This window comes from Dermacentor albipictus, chromosome 6 (genome assembly GCF_038994185.2).
Source record: "Dermacentor albipictus isolate Rhodes 1998 colony chromosome 6, USDA_Dalb.pri_finalv2, whole genome shotgun sequence".
NCBI lineage: Eukaryota > Metazoa > Arthropoda > Arachnida > Ixodida > Ixodidae > Dermacentor > Dermacentor albipictus.
Genome location: NC_091826.1, coordinates 38321358 through 38337577, shown reverse-complemented (window position 1 = coordinate 38337577; position 16220 = coordinate 38321358). Strand labels below are relative to the sequence as shown.

The following is a 16220-nucleotide window of genomic DNA, read 5'->3' as shown; positions in this document are numbered from 1 at the left end:
TGCAAGCAGAGACGCGCGTTGCCGTGAACGCATCTGCACGCCTCTCCGCAACGCAGGGGAACGCGTCCGTGCAAATAAAAAAGAAAAGTGGGAGCCCCAAGTCTACGACAGGAAGGCGAGCTCGCGTTTCCAAAGCCGCACGGCACGCATCGATGAAGGAATCTACGTAGACGCGTCGCACTTCGGCGCCACATCTTACGCGTGACACCGAAAATGAAACCGTAAACGCAGCAGGCCTTGAAAAGGCGCGACGTTAGGCTTAGCGAAGACAAAACCAGAACCTACTTTTGCAGTGCGATTTCGGTTTGCGAAGTAGGCGCGAAAAGTGCGCTAACCGCGTCGACGACGCTGTAGAAAGTGCCGCAACGAAGTAGACAGACTGCTGGGCATCCGATCTCTGGCGCACGCTATGCAAGGAGACGATATATATAACGGCGTCTTACCTCTCTTCGTCTTTGGGGAATCGGAAAAAAGACACGCCGCTCGTATTGTCCGAACTGTTGGTGCAAGTCGGCGCGCAGCATCGGCTGACCGGTTGGAGGTTGGCGCGTGGAGGTTCGTGTTTAGTCATGATCGGCGCCGTGGTTCACATGATAGGCGATGATTTGTTGGTGGTCTGGGTTAATGCGCGTAATGTGTCAGATTCCAACGCCACCCTTCAGTCGTAATTTCGAAACGAGAGGTGCGCACGGCGAGAAATGGCTAGACACTAAGCGGCGCTAGAGTCGATATGTTGTTGATGATAGTGACGACGTTGAGCCCATTTTGTAAACACTTGATAGAACCAAACATATTACATAATAATAAAGACCAAGCAACATATTGTATTTTATTTTAGCAAAATAGTAACTAAAAGTTTGGCAATAACAACTCAGTAAACGCACGTTTAAGTGATTGTCTAACTTTAGCGAAAGGTATAGTTTTGCAGGCCACCATTACTAAAAGTTTAAACTGTTGTTAGTAGATGGCGCAACGGCGGCGCGAATTACGTTTTCGTCGCTGTCTTTTGCACGATGGAGGGCAATGCTGGCAAGTTTCTATTTTGTTTCTTGAATGATTGTTTTGCGTAAGTTGCAACGGAGAACGCCGCATGCAGTGATTCACTGACTGGACCCTGCGACGAGTTTTCTTTTCGGGTAGGCAGTTAGCGAGAGGCGCCGTGCAAATTTACACGCACGATGACTCGAAAGACAAGATTTTCCGATGCATGTTCCCTGTCAGTTTTTCACTAAAATACTCTAATAGTGTTGGTTTCAGCACGCAAGCGAGCTCTACGACGTGGCATATACTCTTATGCAGAGTTACTTGTTTTAAATCAAACATAGGTTCAGTCGTGATTTGTATGGAACGTACTTGCTCTCCCGCCAAAACTGCTTCGATGCCAACGGTAAAGCCGCTATTTGTTGTGCAGTTTAGTGAAAGCGTAGCCTTTGGAAAATTTAGTGCACGGTGATGGTGGGAAACGGCACATATATTGAAGAACAAAAGAGAATAAAGCAAGAACAGGTCAAATGCCACGCTTTTCTGGCGGACAAAAGCACCAGGGCAATGCCTCGGACCGCTGTGTCGTCTGCTTCTGGATTTTTGCAGACGACAGAGACTTGTATCCAGACTTCTCGGCTAAAGGCGTTCTGCGGCTTGGCTCGCTCTCGTTCCACTCTTTTAAGAGGAAGCTTTAGCTCGAGTGCTCCTATCTAAATGCATGTAAAAGGAGAATTCGTTTCCCTCGGCAACCACTGCACCAAATTTGACAAGGTTTGTTGCATTTAAAAGATAAACTGAAAATCTAGTGACTGTTGGTTTCAAATTTTCGAGTTAGGTCGTCAATTTTTTATTAAAAATTGGCAAAAATCGAAAATTTTCGAAAAACGAAACTATGAAGTTTACAACTCTGTAACTCAACCACTAAAAATGATAATACAATTCTGTGAATAGCATCCAATAGTACATCTAAAGCGGACAAAATTGATATGTTGCACATGAATATAAAAAAATTTAATCGTAGGGAAATACAACTTTTGCAAAACCGTTGTAACCAACGTAACAAATTCACGTAAGATGTAAAATGACACATTGAATTTGTCCGCTTTGAATGATCTAATGGATGCCGTTTACAGAAGCGCGATATCAGTTCTTGATGCAGAGCTATGACTTTGTAAACTTCGTGCTTCTATTTTTTTCAAACGGTCAAATATTTGAAAATCGTTTTAAGAAAATTCAAGCCCTAAATCGAAATTCCGCTCCCAACAGTCACTAGAATTTAACTTTCTCTTTCAAATGCAACAAATTTCATCAAAATCGGTCGAGGAGTTATCTCATAAAAACGTTTTTGCGTTTTACATGTATTTGAATAGGCCACGTCGGAGTTGGGCCCGAGCTAAAGCTTCCTCTTAAAGAGGCGTTCACCTCGCACAATCATCAGTTTTTATCACTCAAGTTGCAAAGCTTACAATAGGCGCGTAACGTGCTTGCTAACGTGCTTCATCTGCAGTGTGCAGTGGCGTAGCCAGAAATTTTGTTCGGGGGGGGCTACGCCACTGGCCCAATATATATATATATATATATATATATATATATATATATATGGCTGCACGTTGCAGCTCAGCTTCCTCTTTAAGAGGAAGCTTTAGCTCGGGTGCTCCTATTTAAGTACATGTAGAAGGGGAATTCGTTTTTCCCTGCGACCACTTCACCACATTTGAGGAGGTTTGTTGCAATTAAAAGAAAAAGTTTAATTCTAGTGACTACTGGTTTCGAATTTTTCATTTACGTGGTCAATTATTTATTAAAAATTGGCCAAAATTGACAAGTTTAAGAAAACGAAACTATCAAGTTTAAAACTCCGTGACTCAACAATTAAATATGATATCACAATTCTGTGAATTGCACCTAATAGTACATCTACAGCGGACAAAATAGATATGCTACACATGAATCTCAAAAAATTTAGTATTGTGGAAATACGGCTTTTGCAGAACCCTTGTACACAACGTAACCAATGCACGTAAGATACAAATTGACACAGCAAACTTGTCCGCTTTGACTGTTATAATAAATGCCGTTTACAGAACCAGTATATCTGTTCTTCATGCATAGCTATCAGTTTGTAAACGTCATGCTTCTATTTTTTCAAACTTTCGAATTTTTCAAAATAATTTAAACAAAATTCAGGCCCTAAATCAAAGTTCTGTTTCCAACAGACGCTAGGATTTAACTTTCTCTCTCAAATGCAACCAATTTCAATAAAAACGATCAGCAGGATTATCTCAGAAAAGCGTTTCTGCGTTTTACAAGTATTTGAATAGGCCGCGTCGGATTGGGACCGAGCTAAAGCTTCCTCTTAAGCAATTTATCGAGGGATCAAATACATGAATAATAACTGCATTGTCATTGCCAAAGATGCTGCAAACGAATTCTTGAAAGCTACGCACTGTAAATACAAGTAAAATATGTATTTTTTCATAAAATATTATACTCGTATGTGCCAAAAATTGTGCCCAACATAACTGACGTCAATGCTTCCATGTTTTTTGTCTATTTATTAGGTAAAGAAAATATCACACGAACTTTAGAACTATATCAGTTCGAAACCAGGAAAGCAGTGCATGCCGCTGATATGAAAAATTAAAAGGCAATGAACTGAACAAGTTGAGGACAAATATGTTAATGAAACTTTGTCATTCAAGAACCGTGCTTACATTCTTGTATATATGCAATGGCCAGTGAAAAATCTCAGTGACGCTGTCGTTTGTTCCAATGTATTACGCAGGAGTAGCTGTCCCTGGTCGTGTATCGTGAGTAATTGCACCGAAGTTATAGTCGCGACAGAGAGCACGTATAAAAAGCAGGAGTTCTGCAAGATATATGAGGGCAAGTCAAATGAATGAGCCAACAACGGGGCACTTTATTTAAAAGTAGTCTTCATGAGAATTGAGACATTTGTCCTATTGACTAACGAGTCGCGTGATTCCCGTCTTATAAAACTCATTGGGTTGCTGCTTCAAAAAGTCTGTATCTAGTTCCCTTGAGCTGTTTTTTCAGTTGCCCCAAAATGTAGAAGTCGCAAGGTGACAGGTCTGAGCTGTATGGCGGATGTTGCAGCGTTTCCCACTTGAACTTTGCCAGTTTTGTATTAATCACATAAGCGACGTGGGGAAATTTAAGGCATTGTCGTGGAACAAGATGACCCCATTCGTCAATTTTCCACGTTGTTCGTACTTGATTGCGACACGCTGCCGTTCTGGCGTTTCACAATATCGGAAACAATTGATAGCCTCTCAAGATTTAGTAAATTATATCAGTAATGGACCCTGTCGATCGAAAAAAAAAGTCAACAACACCTTTCCAGCGGAAATGATGGCCTTTACGTTCTTTGGGCGTGGTAAATTCGAATGTTTCCACTGTAAGCTTTGCCGTCGTGTTTCAGGCTCGTAGTAGTGGCACCAAGATTCGTCCCCGATCACAGTTGCAAACAAGAAGTCGTCATCCTCATTGTGATACCCGATCAGATGAGTCAAGGCAGCGCGAAACTTCTCCATCTTCTCGCAATGGATCAAAATCTTGGGGATCCATTGCGCACCAAAGAGCCGATAACCGAGAAGCTCATGAGTTATGGCGTGAACCGAGCCGTGACTGATGTTCAGACGGTCTGCCAGTTCATCGATGCTTATCCTCCGTTCTTGTTTCAGCAGCTCATGAACCTTTGAAATTGTGGGGGACGTGGGGGGGTGGGGTGGGGGAGGGGGGTCATTGCACGGTGGTTTTGGCCCGGTCTTGGAATGTCTTTGCAACGTCCTTTGAACCGTTTGCTCCAACGCTTCACACTGGTCAATGAAATGAAGTGTTCAACGTACACGGCAGTCATATGGTGATTAATTTCTGTTTTGGAAACACCTTCAGCTGTCTAAAAAATCGCGACACCGAGCTGTTTAACTTTTGAAGTGTCCATTATGTGACGCAACCTTATTCAACCAAGTGTATGAGAGCATTAAAGAACATTTATATTCACACCTGTGTGTCACTTTTGTAAACGAGACATGCCATTCTCCTACGCTTATGCCTCGCAGATAATGAACCGAACCATTATTGCGTGGTTAGGGTAGGCTCACTTTAATTTGACTCGCCCTCGTACAATATAAATGCAAAGATACAATGGGATATACAAATGCGAAAATACGGCTTGATAAAGGACAAAAAAGTGTCACTGGAAACAAAGTTCACTGCATGTATACACAAAACCTCGCAACAAGATATTTAAGTATACGTATAAGTCTCCAATGAGTCTATGTATGTAAGAAGAAGTAACTGTATATAATGCGTCAAACAAGGCAAATAAACATGTTGCACAATCATAGATTCACAGAATCCTAGATTCCGCCCCCATTCCATCCACTCCCCCCGATGTATTGCGCGCGATGGAAGGCGGCGCGCTTGCTCCCCGCTTTTCTCCTTTGCGCACACAAGACTGAGCCACCATCGTCCGCTCACCCATTCCACCTCCCCTCCTACGTTTTCACTCGCACATACAGTATGCAGCGCGTGGTCACGATGTTATCACCCTTGGACTTTATACGAAACGTGAGGGCGATGGCAGAAATGCGCCTGGAGTGTCCATATAATTGCTTTCGCAATAATATAATAAACGTATCCGGCAACTGAAGCGTCCCGTCGCCCATTACTTTCCGCAAAAGGAGTATCAAAATCGAACTTTCACCATGCGACAATTCGCTGCGCCGCAACAATGTATTTTTTTTCTGTGAGGCGGAGGCACCGAAATGAAAAAAAAAACGGATAAGAAAGTATATTGGCCAGAATCGAATGCCTGCTTCGGGCACCTAATGGGGCTACGGAAGGAATACCGAAGAAAACATGAGACGCTTGGTCCACTGAGAACCATACGCATACTGCTCAGTATCCAACAGCGGCGAAACAAGACTTTCCGGAAAGGTTACACTCAAGGAATGCGGTGCAATCCTTCGAGTCCCCACAGTGATGGCGGCGAGCGACCATTTTTTTTTCGCGTCTGCTAGCCAGAAAGCGTCCAAAACTCTGTCAGGTGAAAATCCACTCGGCCAGAGCAAACCGAACGCGCACCGAAGTGCACCGCATGGTGGTCGGGGCCATACGAGACAAACGTATGCGCTCTGGCTGGCTCTGGCAGCCCGCGGGTAGGGTAGCGAGAACAACAAAAAAAAAAAAAAATGAAGAGGCTCAATGTGTCCTCGCGAATAAAAGTCAAAGTAGAAAAAATAAATAAGAACGTAGTTACTTTGGCTGGCTTTAGTGTCTTGACGTGGATGTTCTGGCGTAGGTTAAAAAAAATGTTTATATTTTTTTATGTGACATGACGGCACAAATGAACCACCCCAACGCTTCGTCTCATTGGACCTCACTGCCTGCTTTGTCAACTCGTCTGCTAGTGTGTTGATTTGGCTTGTCTCGTTGCATGTTCCGATGTAAGACTTTTGAAAAGTCAATACACCTTTGGCGTCAAATGTTTATATAATAACATTAAACCCACAAAGTTCCGCAATTGAAAATATAAAGCACAACTTTGGAAATGTCAATGCACCTTTCACATCAAGAGCTTATGAGATTTATACCCATAAAGTTTCGCAATTGATATCCATGCGCTCCATAGATTCCGTGGCCTCAGTGAGATGCCGCGGCGAGCCCGCTCACCAGCAAAGCGCCCTTGAAACTTTGTGCTCGGATGGGACTGCTTGGCGTTATGTGACTCCCGGTGTATGGGCGTTGCCACGAAATCCAGTCCGAGTTTGCAATCTTCGCGGTTAAATGTCATTTCGAGCGTCAAAAAGACATTCTAGACAAAATACAGAATGATTTCCGGCGCCGGGGGTCGCTTTGGTCGGTGGTGCATGGACAGCACGAAAAAATTTCGGGGGGGGCTGAAGCCCCATAAGCCCCCCCCCCCCTCCCCCTGGCTACGCCCCTGGCAGTGTGGTTGTGATAATGAAGCTGTTATATGCAGTGTTGTGTGTCTACAACATATATGTTGTACAGCGTAGGCGGTTCCATTTTGGCACAGTGTCTAATCTAGAACTTCATTGAGAGTAACGCAGCTTTTCGAAAAATACATTGGAGCTTTTAGGAAGGTGGCTTCACCGAAAAGAAGGCCTGAAGTCTGTAGAGCTGATTATCAAAAATGCATTACACGCTGAAATGGTAACATAGGTTACCGCTGTATTTGCGTAAAATGTTGCGTTTTAGAGCAAACCCCGGAAGTAATACTCCCAGAAATGTCTGCAAGCTTTGATGCTTATCTAGTAACTAACCATAACCATTGCTACGCACATTTTCCAAGCCACGAACTGCATACGCATATATCAGTAGGGTGCGGACCAGAGTGGCTACGTTTACATGAACCCGACGGGAGCTAGCGGATGGATGGAAAAACTTTATCGTGGAAAAAAAATTGGGTCGAATCAGAAATCGGGCTGACCTAGCCCGAAGTGGCCGCATTTACGGGAACTCGCCTCCGACGGGTCTGAACGACGCATTTGAACTTCCCGCCTCCGACTGCAGCAGCTCTATTTAATGGCTCTTATCGCGACAATGAGGGTGCGCTCCACAGTGGTTGTCTTTGCCTGGTCCTGTTATCTGCCCCCGCGTACAACGCTGACGTCACTGATCCCTCGAAAATCTTAGCGCTATCTGGCCCGGTCCGTCCGGCGCGCAGCAAACGAGCGTGGCTGCGTCGACCTACCCCACGCATGTCGAGCTGGCTCAACTCGACCTGACGCTCGTTCGACCCGACCTGTTAGCCTTTACGTCAACACGACAAGCCGATTCCACCAGAAAAACCGACGCGACCCTTTTCTGTTGAATTCGTGTAAACGCCCGAGTGCTAAATAAGTAAATGCACGCAAGATCGAGATTACCATTGTCGTCATCGCTGCTAAGCACGAGGTAGCGGGATGAAATCCCGGCCACGGTGGCCGCGTTTCGATGGGGGCGAAAAGCAAAAACACCCATGTACTTAGATGTTGCCTCTACGGCGTGCCTCATAATTGGATCGTGGTTTCAGTAGGTAAAACCCCGTAACTTAATTTAAATTTTAATTACGATTGTCGTTTCTGGGCAAGAAATATACGCCCGAGAGATATGGAAGATTTCATTGCGTAGTGATAATTTATAACACATTAATTACTGGGGCCGTCAGATCTTCTCTACGAGTATTGTCGCAAACGCTGGATAATTACTTCGTCTAAATAAAAATAGTATTAAACACCATGGTTTATGATTGCGAAACATCGTGGCGTGGGCAGTTGTAGCTAGCGATTCTGGCCACCGCATCTGACAAAGCGTTTTTAAGTGTACAAAATTGGCATAGTAATTAATAATATTACTTTGAACTTATTCGGTTAACCGAGACGCATCACGCTGCTGGGCTCGAGGTGGCGCTACAGGGCCACGTTGTGACGAGGGGGGGGGGGGCAGAATATGCAAATGTCTCGTGTTCTTAGATTTAGGAGCACGTAAAGGAACACCACATGTTTAAAGTTAATCCGGAGTACCCCTTTATACAGCGTGCCTCATATAATATCGTGGTTCTGGCGCGTAAAACCCCAAACTGATTTGTTCTCCATTTGTTTGTTTTTTTGTTTTTTTTTGTTAAGCGAAGGCTGAAACCCTCTACACCTTCAAAAATAGAAAAAGATATTGGCAAGTGCCAGAGTAGCTTAAAAAGTTTAATACTTGTTTCTACAAATAAGTGAATGCTCGTGACGTCATTACACACTGGCTCGCTCCGTAACTCTGTGGTTCCTCCGATCGCTGCGGTTGCGACTACAGTGTACTCTAATCTGGTACACTATGGGTGCGATCTTGTACGCGTTCCAAAATAGAACGGAGGCCGTTCATTCCACTGAGCCAAATACGATTCGTCAATTTGAACCGTGCCGAACGCCATGACGTCAATTGTGACGTGATATCTGCTGTCAATCATTCCGTGTCGTCTGCTATCGGACGAACGGAACGGAACATACGGCCTATTTCGTGACGTATAAAGAACGAACCGCCTCCGTTCTATTTTGGAACGCGTACAAGATCGCACCCTATAGTTGCGACGTGCGTCCGCAGCATCCTTATTTATTCATCATCATCAGCAGCGGCAGCCTATTTTATGTCCACTGCGAAAACGAAGGCATCTCCCTGCGATCTCCATGACCCCTGTCCTCCGCCAACCGATTCCAAGTAGATTCCAACCGATTCCAAACCCGCAAGTTTCCTAATTACGTCGCACTACCTAGTCTTCTGCCGTCCTCTACTGCGCTTCCCTTCTCTTGGTACCCATTCTGTCACCCTAATGGTCCAACGGTTATCCAATCTGCGCATTACATGACCTGCCCAGCGCGATTTATTTCTCTTAATGTAGATTAGAGTACGTTTGCTCTCTCATCCAAACCGTTCTCTTTCTGTCTCTTATAGTTATGCCTAGAATTCTTCGTTCCATCGCTCTTTGCGCGGTCCTTAACTTGCTCTCAAGCTTCTTTGTGGTCGGTCTTTATTATTATTATTACTATTATTATTATTATTATTAATTTATTATGAGGATGATTATTATTACTATTAATAAGCAACGTCTTTCATACTTAGCCCCATTGATACAATCTGAGCAAAATTTTCTCCCTGTCATGACGTCACGTATTACGCCTGTGCCTCCAGGTCGATACGTAATATGACAACTTCAGTGTGGAATTAAAAATATCATATACCCAAGTTACCTGAAATATACTTGCCAAGCTTCATACTTGCTAAATATCATCATATTTTACGAGCGTGAAGCGTGTGATTGAGTTTCTACAACTTAGAAATGACGCGTCAGTACATGTGCCACATTAAATGTGTCAGTCTGTGTGTCAGCTTGAGCAGACCACAGAGCGTTTGATGTCGCTCGATTGTCCTCATCCGTACCGCTGTGTGGCGCTAAATTCCCACGCAGGTAAAGGTTCCCCTGAAGGTTAACCATTTTTTCGCCAGACAAGCGCAAAGGTAGTTCTTACGTGACGAGTCCACTTACCAGGCCCGCGTCAGTTGAGTTTAGTGACATCTGCCTCCATCATTGAGTGAGTGATTGATTATGATACTGGAACTGTCGGCAGCAGATATGTCATCGGCCTCTTCTCGAGGTTAATGCAAAAACGCCTGTGTGCCGTACATTTGGTGCACGTTGAAGTTAAAGAACCCCAGGTGGTCAAACTTACACCGGAGTTCCTCACTACGGCGTGCCTCGTAATCAGATCGTGGTTTTGGCGCGTAAAATCCCGGAATCTAACTTTGTAAATTTTGTCAAGGTGAAATAATTGAATCAAGTGAGTGGTGGTACCAGTGAGATATGAAATGAATGCTTGCAGCAATTAATCAGCTTATCGATTTACCACTGCACTCGCGTAGCAGTCACCATTTAAAATAAAAACCACACAACGAATACGGAGATTTAGCACGGTTCGCGTAGTCTGTCTGCGATACGTCAACGAAACGGTCCTGAAGTGATTAACAGTCGTCGAACAAGGAATGTCGCTGGGTCTAACGCTTCGGCGAGAAGACGTCGTGTTTGTCAGGGCTAACGTTCTTGTATATATAGCTAGACACTGTCCTAACAACAATAATACAAAATGAATAAAAAAGATACCATAAAAAGAAGAAGAAGAAAAGAGTTGCACAGATTTTGTCCTCCTTGATCAATCATTGACTTTTGAGTTCAAGCCACTGAACGCCTGGTTCTCAAGAAGAAAGAAGGGGTGGTGGGGGGGGGGGAGGGAGGGGCAAGAAAAAGGTTATAGTTGCATTAGTAAATTACGCTTCTGCAATAAAAAAAAAGCCACTGTTACTGTGAGTAAACGCTTGATAAGCCAGAAGAACGGGTAATAAAAGACAAGAAAGACGGAGGACGGGGAAAACACTGTCGTGAAGTTTCTGCACTTGCTCGACGTGACGTCAGAAATTTTAACGGCCTCTGCTCTGGCTTATAGTTAATTTTTGTCAGTGAAGATTGACCACATATTGCACCGTAAAAGAACCACAGAGTGAACGTAGCAAGTTTTGAGAACCTTTACTAAGCCGGATGAAGTACGGAGAAGGTACTTCGAAATCCGTGACGTCACACTGACGTATACCGGCGATGCGGGGTGTTTGGCGCGAAGCACAAATAACGAACCTTTGACCTTTATTTTCTCCTCTAATAACCAACCTACTGTTATCGCGAAATTAACGAAAACTAAGTTCAGAAATAATAATCTGTCAGCCTACGCTGGTTTTTAGTGTTTCTCTTTAGTTTACGTCCGTTTAAGAGCTTTCTACAACTGGCTCTTTCCAGCTACTGCAACAATGGGACGTGTTGAACCGTTTACGTCTCGCCTCTTCTAGGTTTCTCGCTGTGTGCTGCTGTAACGAAACCGCGACCACATGGAGGACGCTATGAACGCCGTACCCACGGTTCGTCTACCTAGCGACTTGGTGGCTCAGGCTCAAAAGGTAGGCTTGAGTCATTATACGGGTCCTCGCACGTATTGCGAGACTTTCGTTCGGGGGTCAGTCAAGCTTACTGCGCAAAAGATTGTGCAGCCAATAAAAAGCTGCCCATATCGGAAAATATATATATATATATAAAGAAAATTGGCAGTGGCTTAGCTCGGCTATGCCAAGATATACGTAGCGAAAGTTAAGGCATAGCATGGTTAGCCTTGGTTAATCTTGATTGCAAGTCCAGGTTAGTCTGGTTGTCTAGCTATGTTGCGGCGTTTAGCCGGTCGTTCGGCGCGCTGTTCGTCTGTTTCCTGGGCGATTCGTTTCCTCTTCATCTCGTTACTATTCCAGGCCTCCTCCTGCTTATCAGAACTGTCGCCGTCCGTACTGCCGCCTCAACTGTGGTTGCGGCGCACGCGAGCTCTCCTTTTCAATCCTCCGACATGTTATCAGGCATGCGACGCAGCTGGCGAAGCGAGCGGAGGCGAGCGCAACGACGAGGAACGCGGTGTGACGTCATACCAACCGGCGGTGGCGGAACACCTGTGGCTCGATGCTACTAGTGGCGCATGCGCAGTAGTGACTAGGGAGCGAGAGAGAGAAAGAAATATCCGCGGCGAGGCGCGCCTTGTGACGTCATGTGCCTCCTCGGAGCACCACCAGTGACGTTTCACTTTTTGAAAGTGGGGGGCGCGCAATCGTATTTGCTATAACGCACACATATCGTCTTTTTATGCGAAGCATACTAGCCGCACAACCACGCTCTTTCTTGCTGCGCCGCGCGCGGCCGCGTAGCTACAATATGACGTCAACAGCTGCAAAAGCGGAGGCTCAACTCGTGCGCTCGCTTGCGGCCGCGTAGCTACATAGCCGGGTCTCAGCTCGTGCGCTCGCCTGCATTTCTTCGTCTAGCCGAACCAAATATAGCCAAGCAACAACAGTTCACCAGGCTAAACAGTGGTTCAACAACTAAAATAAAGGCTATAGTATGCTTCGCATCCTGGCTTTAACCATAGCTAAGCCACAGCCATTTTTTCCCCACTCTCCTCTGGAATCTTTTAATCGCATTCCCCATCCCTATACAGAGTACCATGCCTGTGGTTGTATACGGTTGTATTATTGAATGTGGCTGGGGCATGTTTTTTGTTGTTTTTTTATAAGGAAGGAATGACCAACAGAGTAGAAAACGTAGGCGTCGTTCCTACTCATAATGGCAAAGCCTTTAGCGCAATTCAAGAAGGAAGGGAGGTGACAGAAATACAGGACAGCGCTAAACAGGACAGAGATGCAATTGCGCCAAAGGCTTTGCTATTATGAGTAAACCGCACCAACTAGCCCAAGAATTAGCCTTGTTGTCGTTCCTGCATTAACAACACGCATTCCTGCATTAGCAGACGACGACTCGGATTTCCCGTTCTTTTTTTCCCACAGCGGCGCTGCGCGGTGCAGACGTCATTAGCGGAGTCGTCCGCGGCCAATCGCCCTTGCCCCGCAGCAGACGACACCGCGCTTTTTCGTCTGTCGGGAGGACGACTTGTCCTCCGAACTAATGACTCGTGCAGGCCGCGGCAAGCACTTCCTAGCACGAGAGACCGCGAGAGAAAGACAAAATTAAGCTCGCGCTGCGTCGATGCCCGTTTATTGGGCCGCTTAGAAGCTTGCGCGTGTTGTTCGTACACTCGCACAGAAACGCGCTCTCACGCGCTGTTCTCGAAAGAGCGCCAGAAGGCCCAGAAGGCCGAGGAAGCGAAGAAGCGCTTTTCGGGGTTCGCCCTCCGCTGCAGGCTTTCTCGGCTTTTCGCTTGTCTTATTTCTGCAGCGCGCGAGGTCTCGTGGCCGAGAAAGCAAAAGCTTTACTACGTCGTCGCCTTGGGCGCGGGCTTAAATATAAATTCTGCCGATCCGACTGGGATGCAGGAAGACGACGCGAGCTCATCTGGGGCTCTCCGCTGGCGTGCAAGTTTGTTGCATGGTTCCGAAATAAGCGACGCTCTCTCCGTGCGCGCCACGCCCGCATCTTGTCCCGAGGACGCGGCGCTTCCCGTTTGCGCGAGGATGCGATGTTGCTGCTGTCGCAGCGGTACCTGAATAAGTGGCGAGGAGGCACGGTTTTCACGACGAAGACGAAATGACGGTGAAACAACTCTATTTGAAAACAGCGCGTGTCACCCTGACGACTATATACTAAGAGCAAAGCGAAGAAGTGGGAGAGATCAACAAGGAACACTGTGTTCGTTGCGCTGGCCTTGCGCAGCAGACGAAAAAAAAGTAATGGGTGCGCGTCGTCTGCTCGGGACGCCTGGCAGAAGTCACTTTTGCTTTGCCGGAAGTACGTCGTTGATGTCCTTGTAATTTATGTAGAACATGGCGTGATAAGCCGTTTTTCTAACGAACGTTTTGTACTTCGCTGTCAATGAGTGAGCACGCTTTTATGAAAGCACGTTGTCACGTGCTGTATAATTCAAAAATATATGGCCGCCCTCTGTCCTACAATTAAGTTCACTTTTAACAAGCTTTACAGCGCTAAACCGTCGTGAAATGAGCTGTCTTCGCAGGCACTTATATTTTGCAGCGTGCCATCTGTCATGAAAGTGTCCTCTTATCCTATACGCTGTATAGTCTCGCGTAGCTCACGTATTTGTGTCTTGTTTCCGACTCTTCTTCAGGTTGTGCGCCCGCTTCTATCACCGCCGCGCTTCACAACACATATACATATACACACAGCCGCAAACACAGGCACATCGACAAACACGCGCACGTATGACATCGCGCGAAACGTACACACAGCCGTACGAAACAAGTAGTCAATGAAATAAACAAGAGAAACCACAGGAGGAATAGAGTGTTGCTTCATGATTGCACAAATTCGGCGTACACTCCGGTTTATCAGTTCAGTGGTGGCCACATATACACGTCAGCTTTCTTGAATATCTGCATATGTGTGCAAGATTATAGCCCTGGGGAGGAGGAGGAAATAAAGAAAGAAGGAAGGCACGTTAACCAGAAATGCGCCTGATTGGCTACCCTACTCTGGGGGACGGGAAAAACGGGAATAGAAAGACGACATAGAGGGAGGGAGGGGAGGGGGAAGAAAGCTCTGGGAGTGTTAGCCAGCGCCATGCTCATGGTCGCAGCGGCGGATGTGGAACGTTCCTTCCGCGGTTGCCGCATCCTTTCAATTTCGAACCAGCGGTTAATTGAAAGGCATAACCGCCACCATTACCGTGAATGGCGCTAGCTAATGCTCCTAAGGCTAACGTATTGTAAACACATAAACAAATATTCAAGACATTAGACAGGTGCGTACTACCACTGCCGTAGCTCCATTGGCAAAGCACATCGCACGAGTAATGCGGGAAATGTGGGTTCGGCTCCCACCAGAGATAAGTTGCCTTTTCGTCCGCTTAATTCGTTCTCGCCTCCTGTTATTTCAATCAAGACAACGGTTGATTTCCGTCCGTTTTCTCTGTTTACTTCACAGACATGAAGACGTTGTTTACGTGAGTCGCTAATTCTGCTGTCTTTCAATCAAATTGAGTTAAATGTTTCTAAAACTAAGTTGATTGTGTTTTAAGCCCAGAACAAACCTGATATCACTGATATTTCTCTTCGTTTTGATACCTGTGTGATTGAGCAGGTATTAGTATTTAAATTTGTAGGAGTACACTTTCTGACGAAAATTTGAATTGGATTCCTCATATAAATAAATTGCATTCGAGCATTTCGAAGTCTAACCACACCTTTTTCTAAACTCCGGCATCTGGTTCCGACTTGGCTAATACGTCCGTTGTATTATTCACTCATTCATTCTCATCTATACTACTGCTTATTGATCTGAGGCACCACAAGCAAAACAAGCTTGGGTAGGCTACATTCCTTCAAAAACAAGCTGTCCACGACATAGAAAACCTCGGATGACTCGAATACAGCATAATCCTTTTACAATAATGAAATACCAAATGTTGATCAGAAATAACCTCAAGCTAGCTACATACATACACGGCGAGATACAGTAAAATGAGTCTGCATTTACTGACACATACTTAGCTAATAACAAGCAATACAAATTAAGATATAGCCACCTTCAATTTCCACTCTGTAGAACCAAGTATGGAACTAAACAACTTAAGTTCCTAATACCAACTTTATTTAAACCAACACCTGCCAGTTCTAACTAATGTGAAAGAGTGTATGTCAATGTCTCGTTTCGAAAATGTTGTTAAATCTTATTTGTTGTCCTGTGCACTCGCATAGAAAACGTATGACGTCAAGCACTATGTGGTTTATGTTCGTAAAATTATATATTTTTTGTCTGTGTTATTAATTGTCAGTAATTTTGCTGTGTAAGTTTTTTTTTTTCATTCCCCTACGATGCATCCACTATCTACTGTTTAATCTCTTATAGAGTATTCATGCGACTGTTGGACAGTGCACGGGTGGTAGGGGCATTGTCAGGCATTGTTTTTCTACCTTTAGTCGTACCTGCCCCTGACCTGTATTGTGTCGCACCCACGCACACATGAACGTACAAACGAACGATCGAACGAACAATCGAACGAACAATCGAACGAACGAACGAACGAACGAACGAACGAACGAACGAACGAACGAACGAACGAACGAACGAACGAACGAACGAACGAACGAACGAACGAACGAACGAACGAACGAGCGAGCGAGCGAGCGAGCGAGCGAACGAACGAACGAACGAACGAACGAACGAACGAACGCAA

At 45.3% G+C, this 16220-nt stretch overlaps 1 protein-coding gene and 1 long non-coding RNA gene across 3 annotated transcripts in view; one reads left to right on the top strand and one right to left on the bottom strand.

The window, feature by feature from the left end:
- LOC135914573 (uncharacterized) overlaps positions 1-719 on the bottom strand; it is a 34970-nt gene extending 34251 nt beyond the window's left edge. The window contains exon 1 of one of the 2 annotated variants that reach the window (XM_065447487.1): positions 444-719. In XM_065447487.1, coding sequence (XP_065303559.1) covers positions 444-571 — 128 coding nt within the window. In that variant the 5' untranslated portion in view covers positions 572-719. The remainder of the gene's footprint in view (positions 1-443) is intronic. The other variant, XM_065447486.1, reaches the window with a different exon arrangement.
- The window catches only part of LOC135914556 (uncharacterized), a 275492-nt gene that overhangs the window by 112585 nt on the left and 146687 nt on the right, over positions 1-16220 (top strand). Inside the window, exon 3 of the long non-coding RNA XR_010568337.2 lies at positions 11389-11496. This is a non-coding gene — a long non-coding RNA (uncharacterized lncRNA). The remainder of the gene's footprint in view (positions 1-11388; positions 11497-16220) is intronic.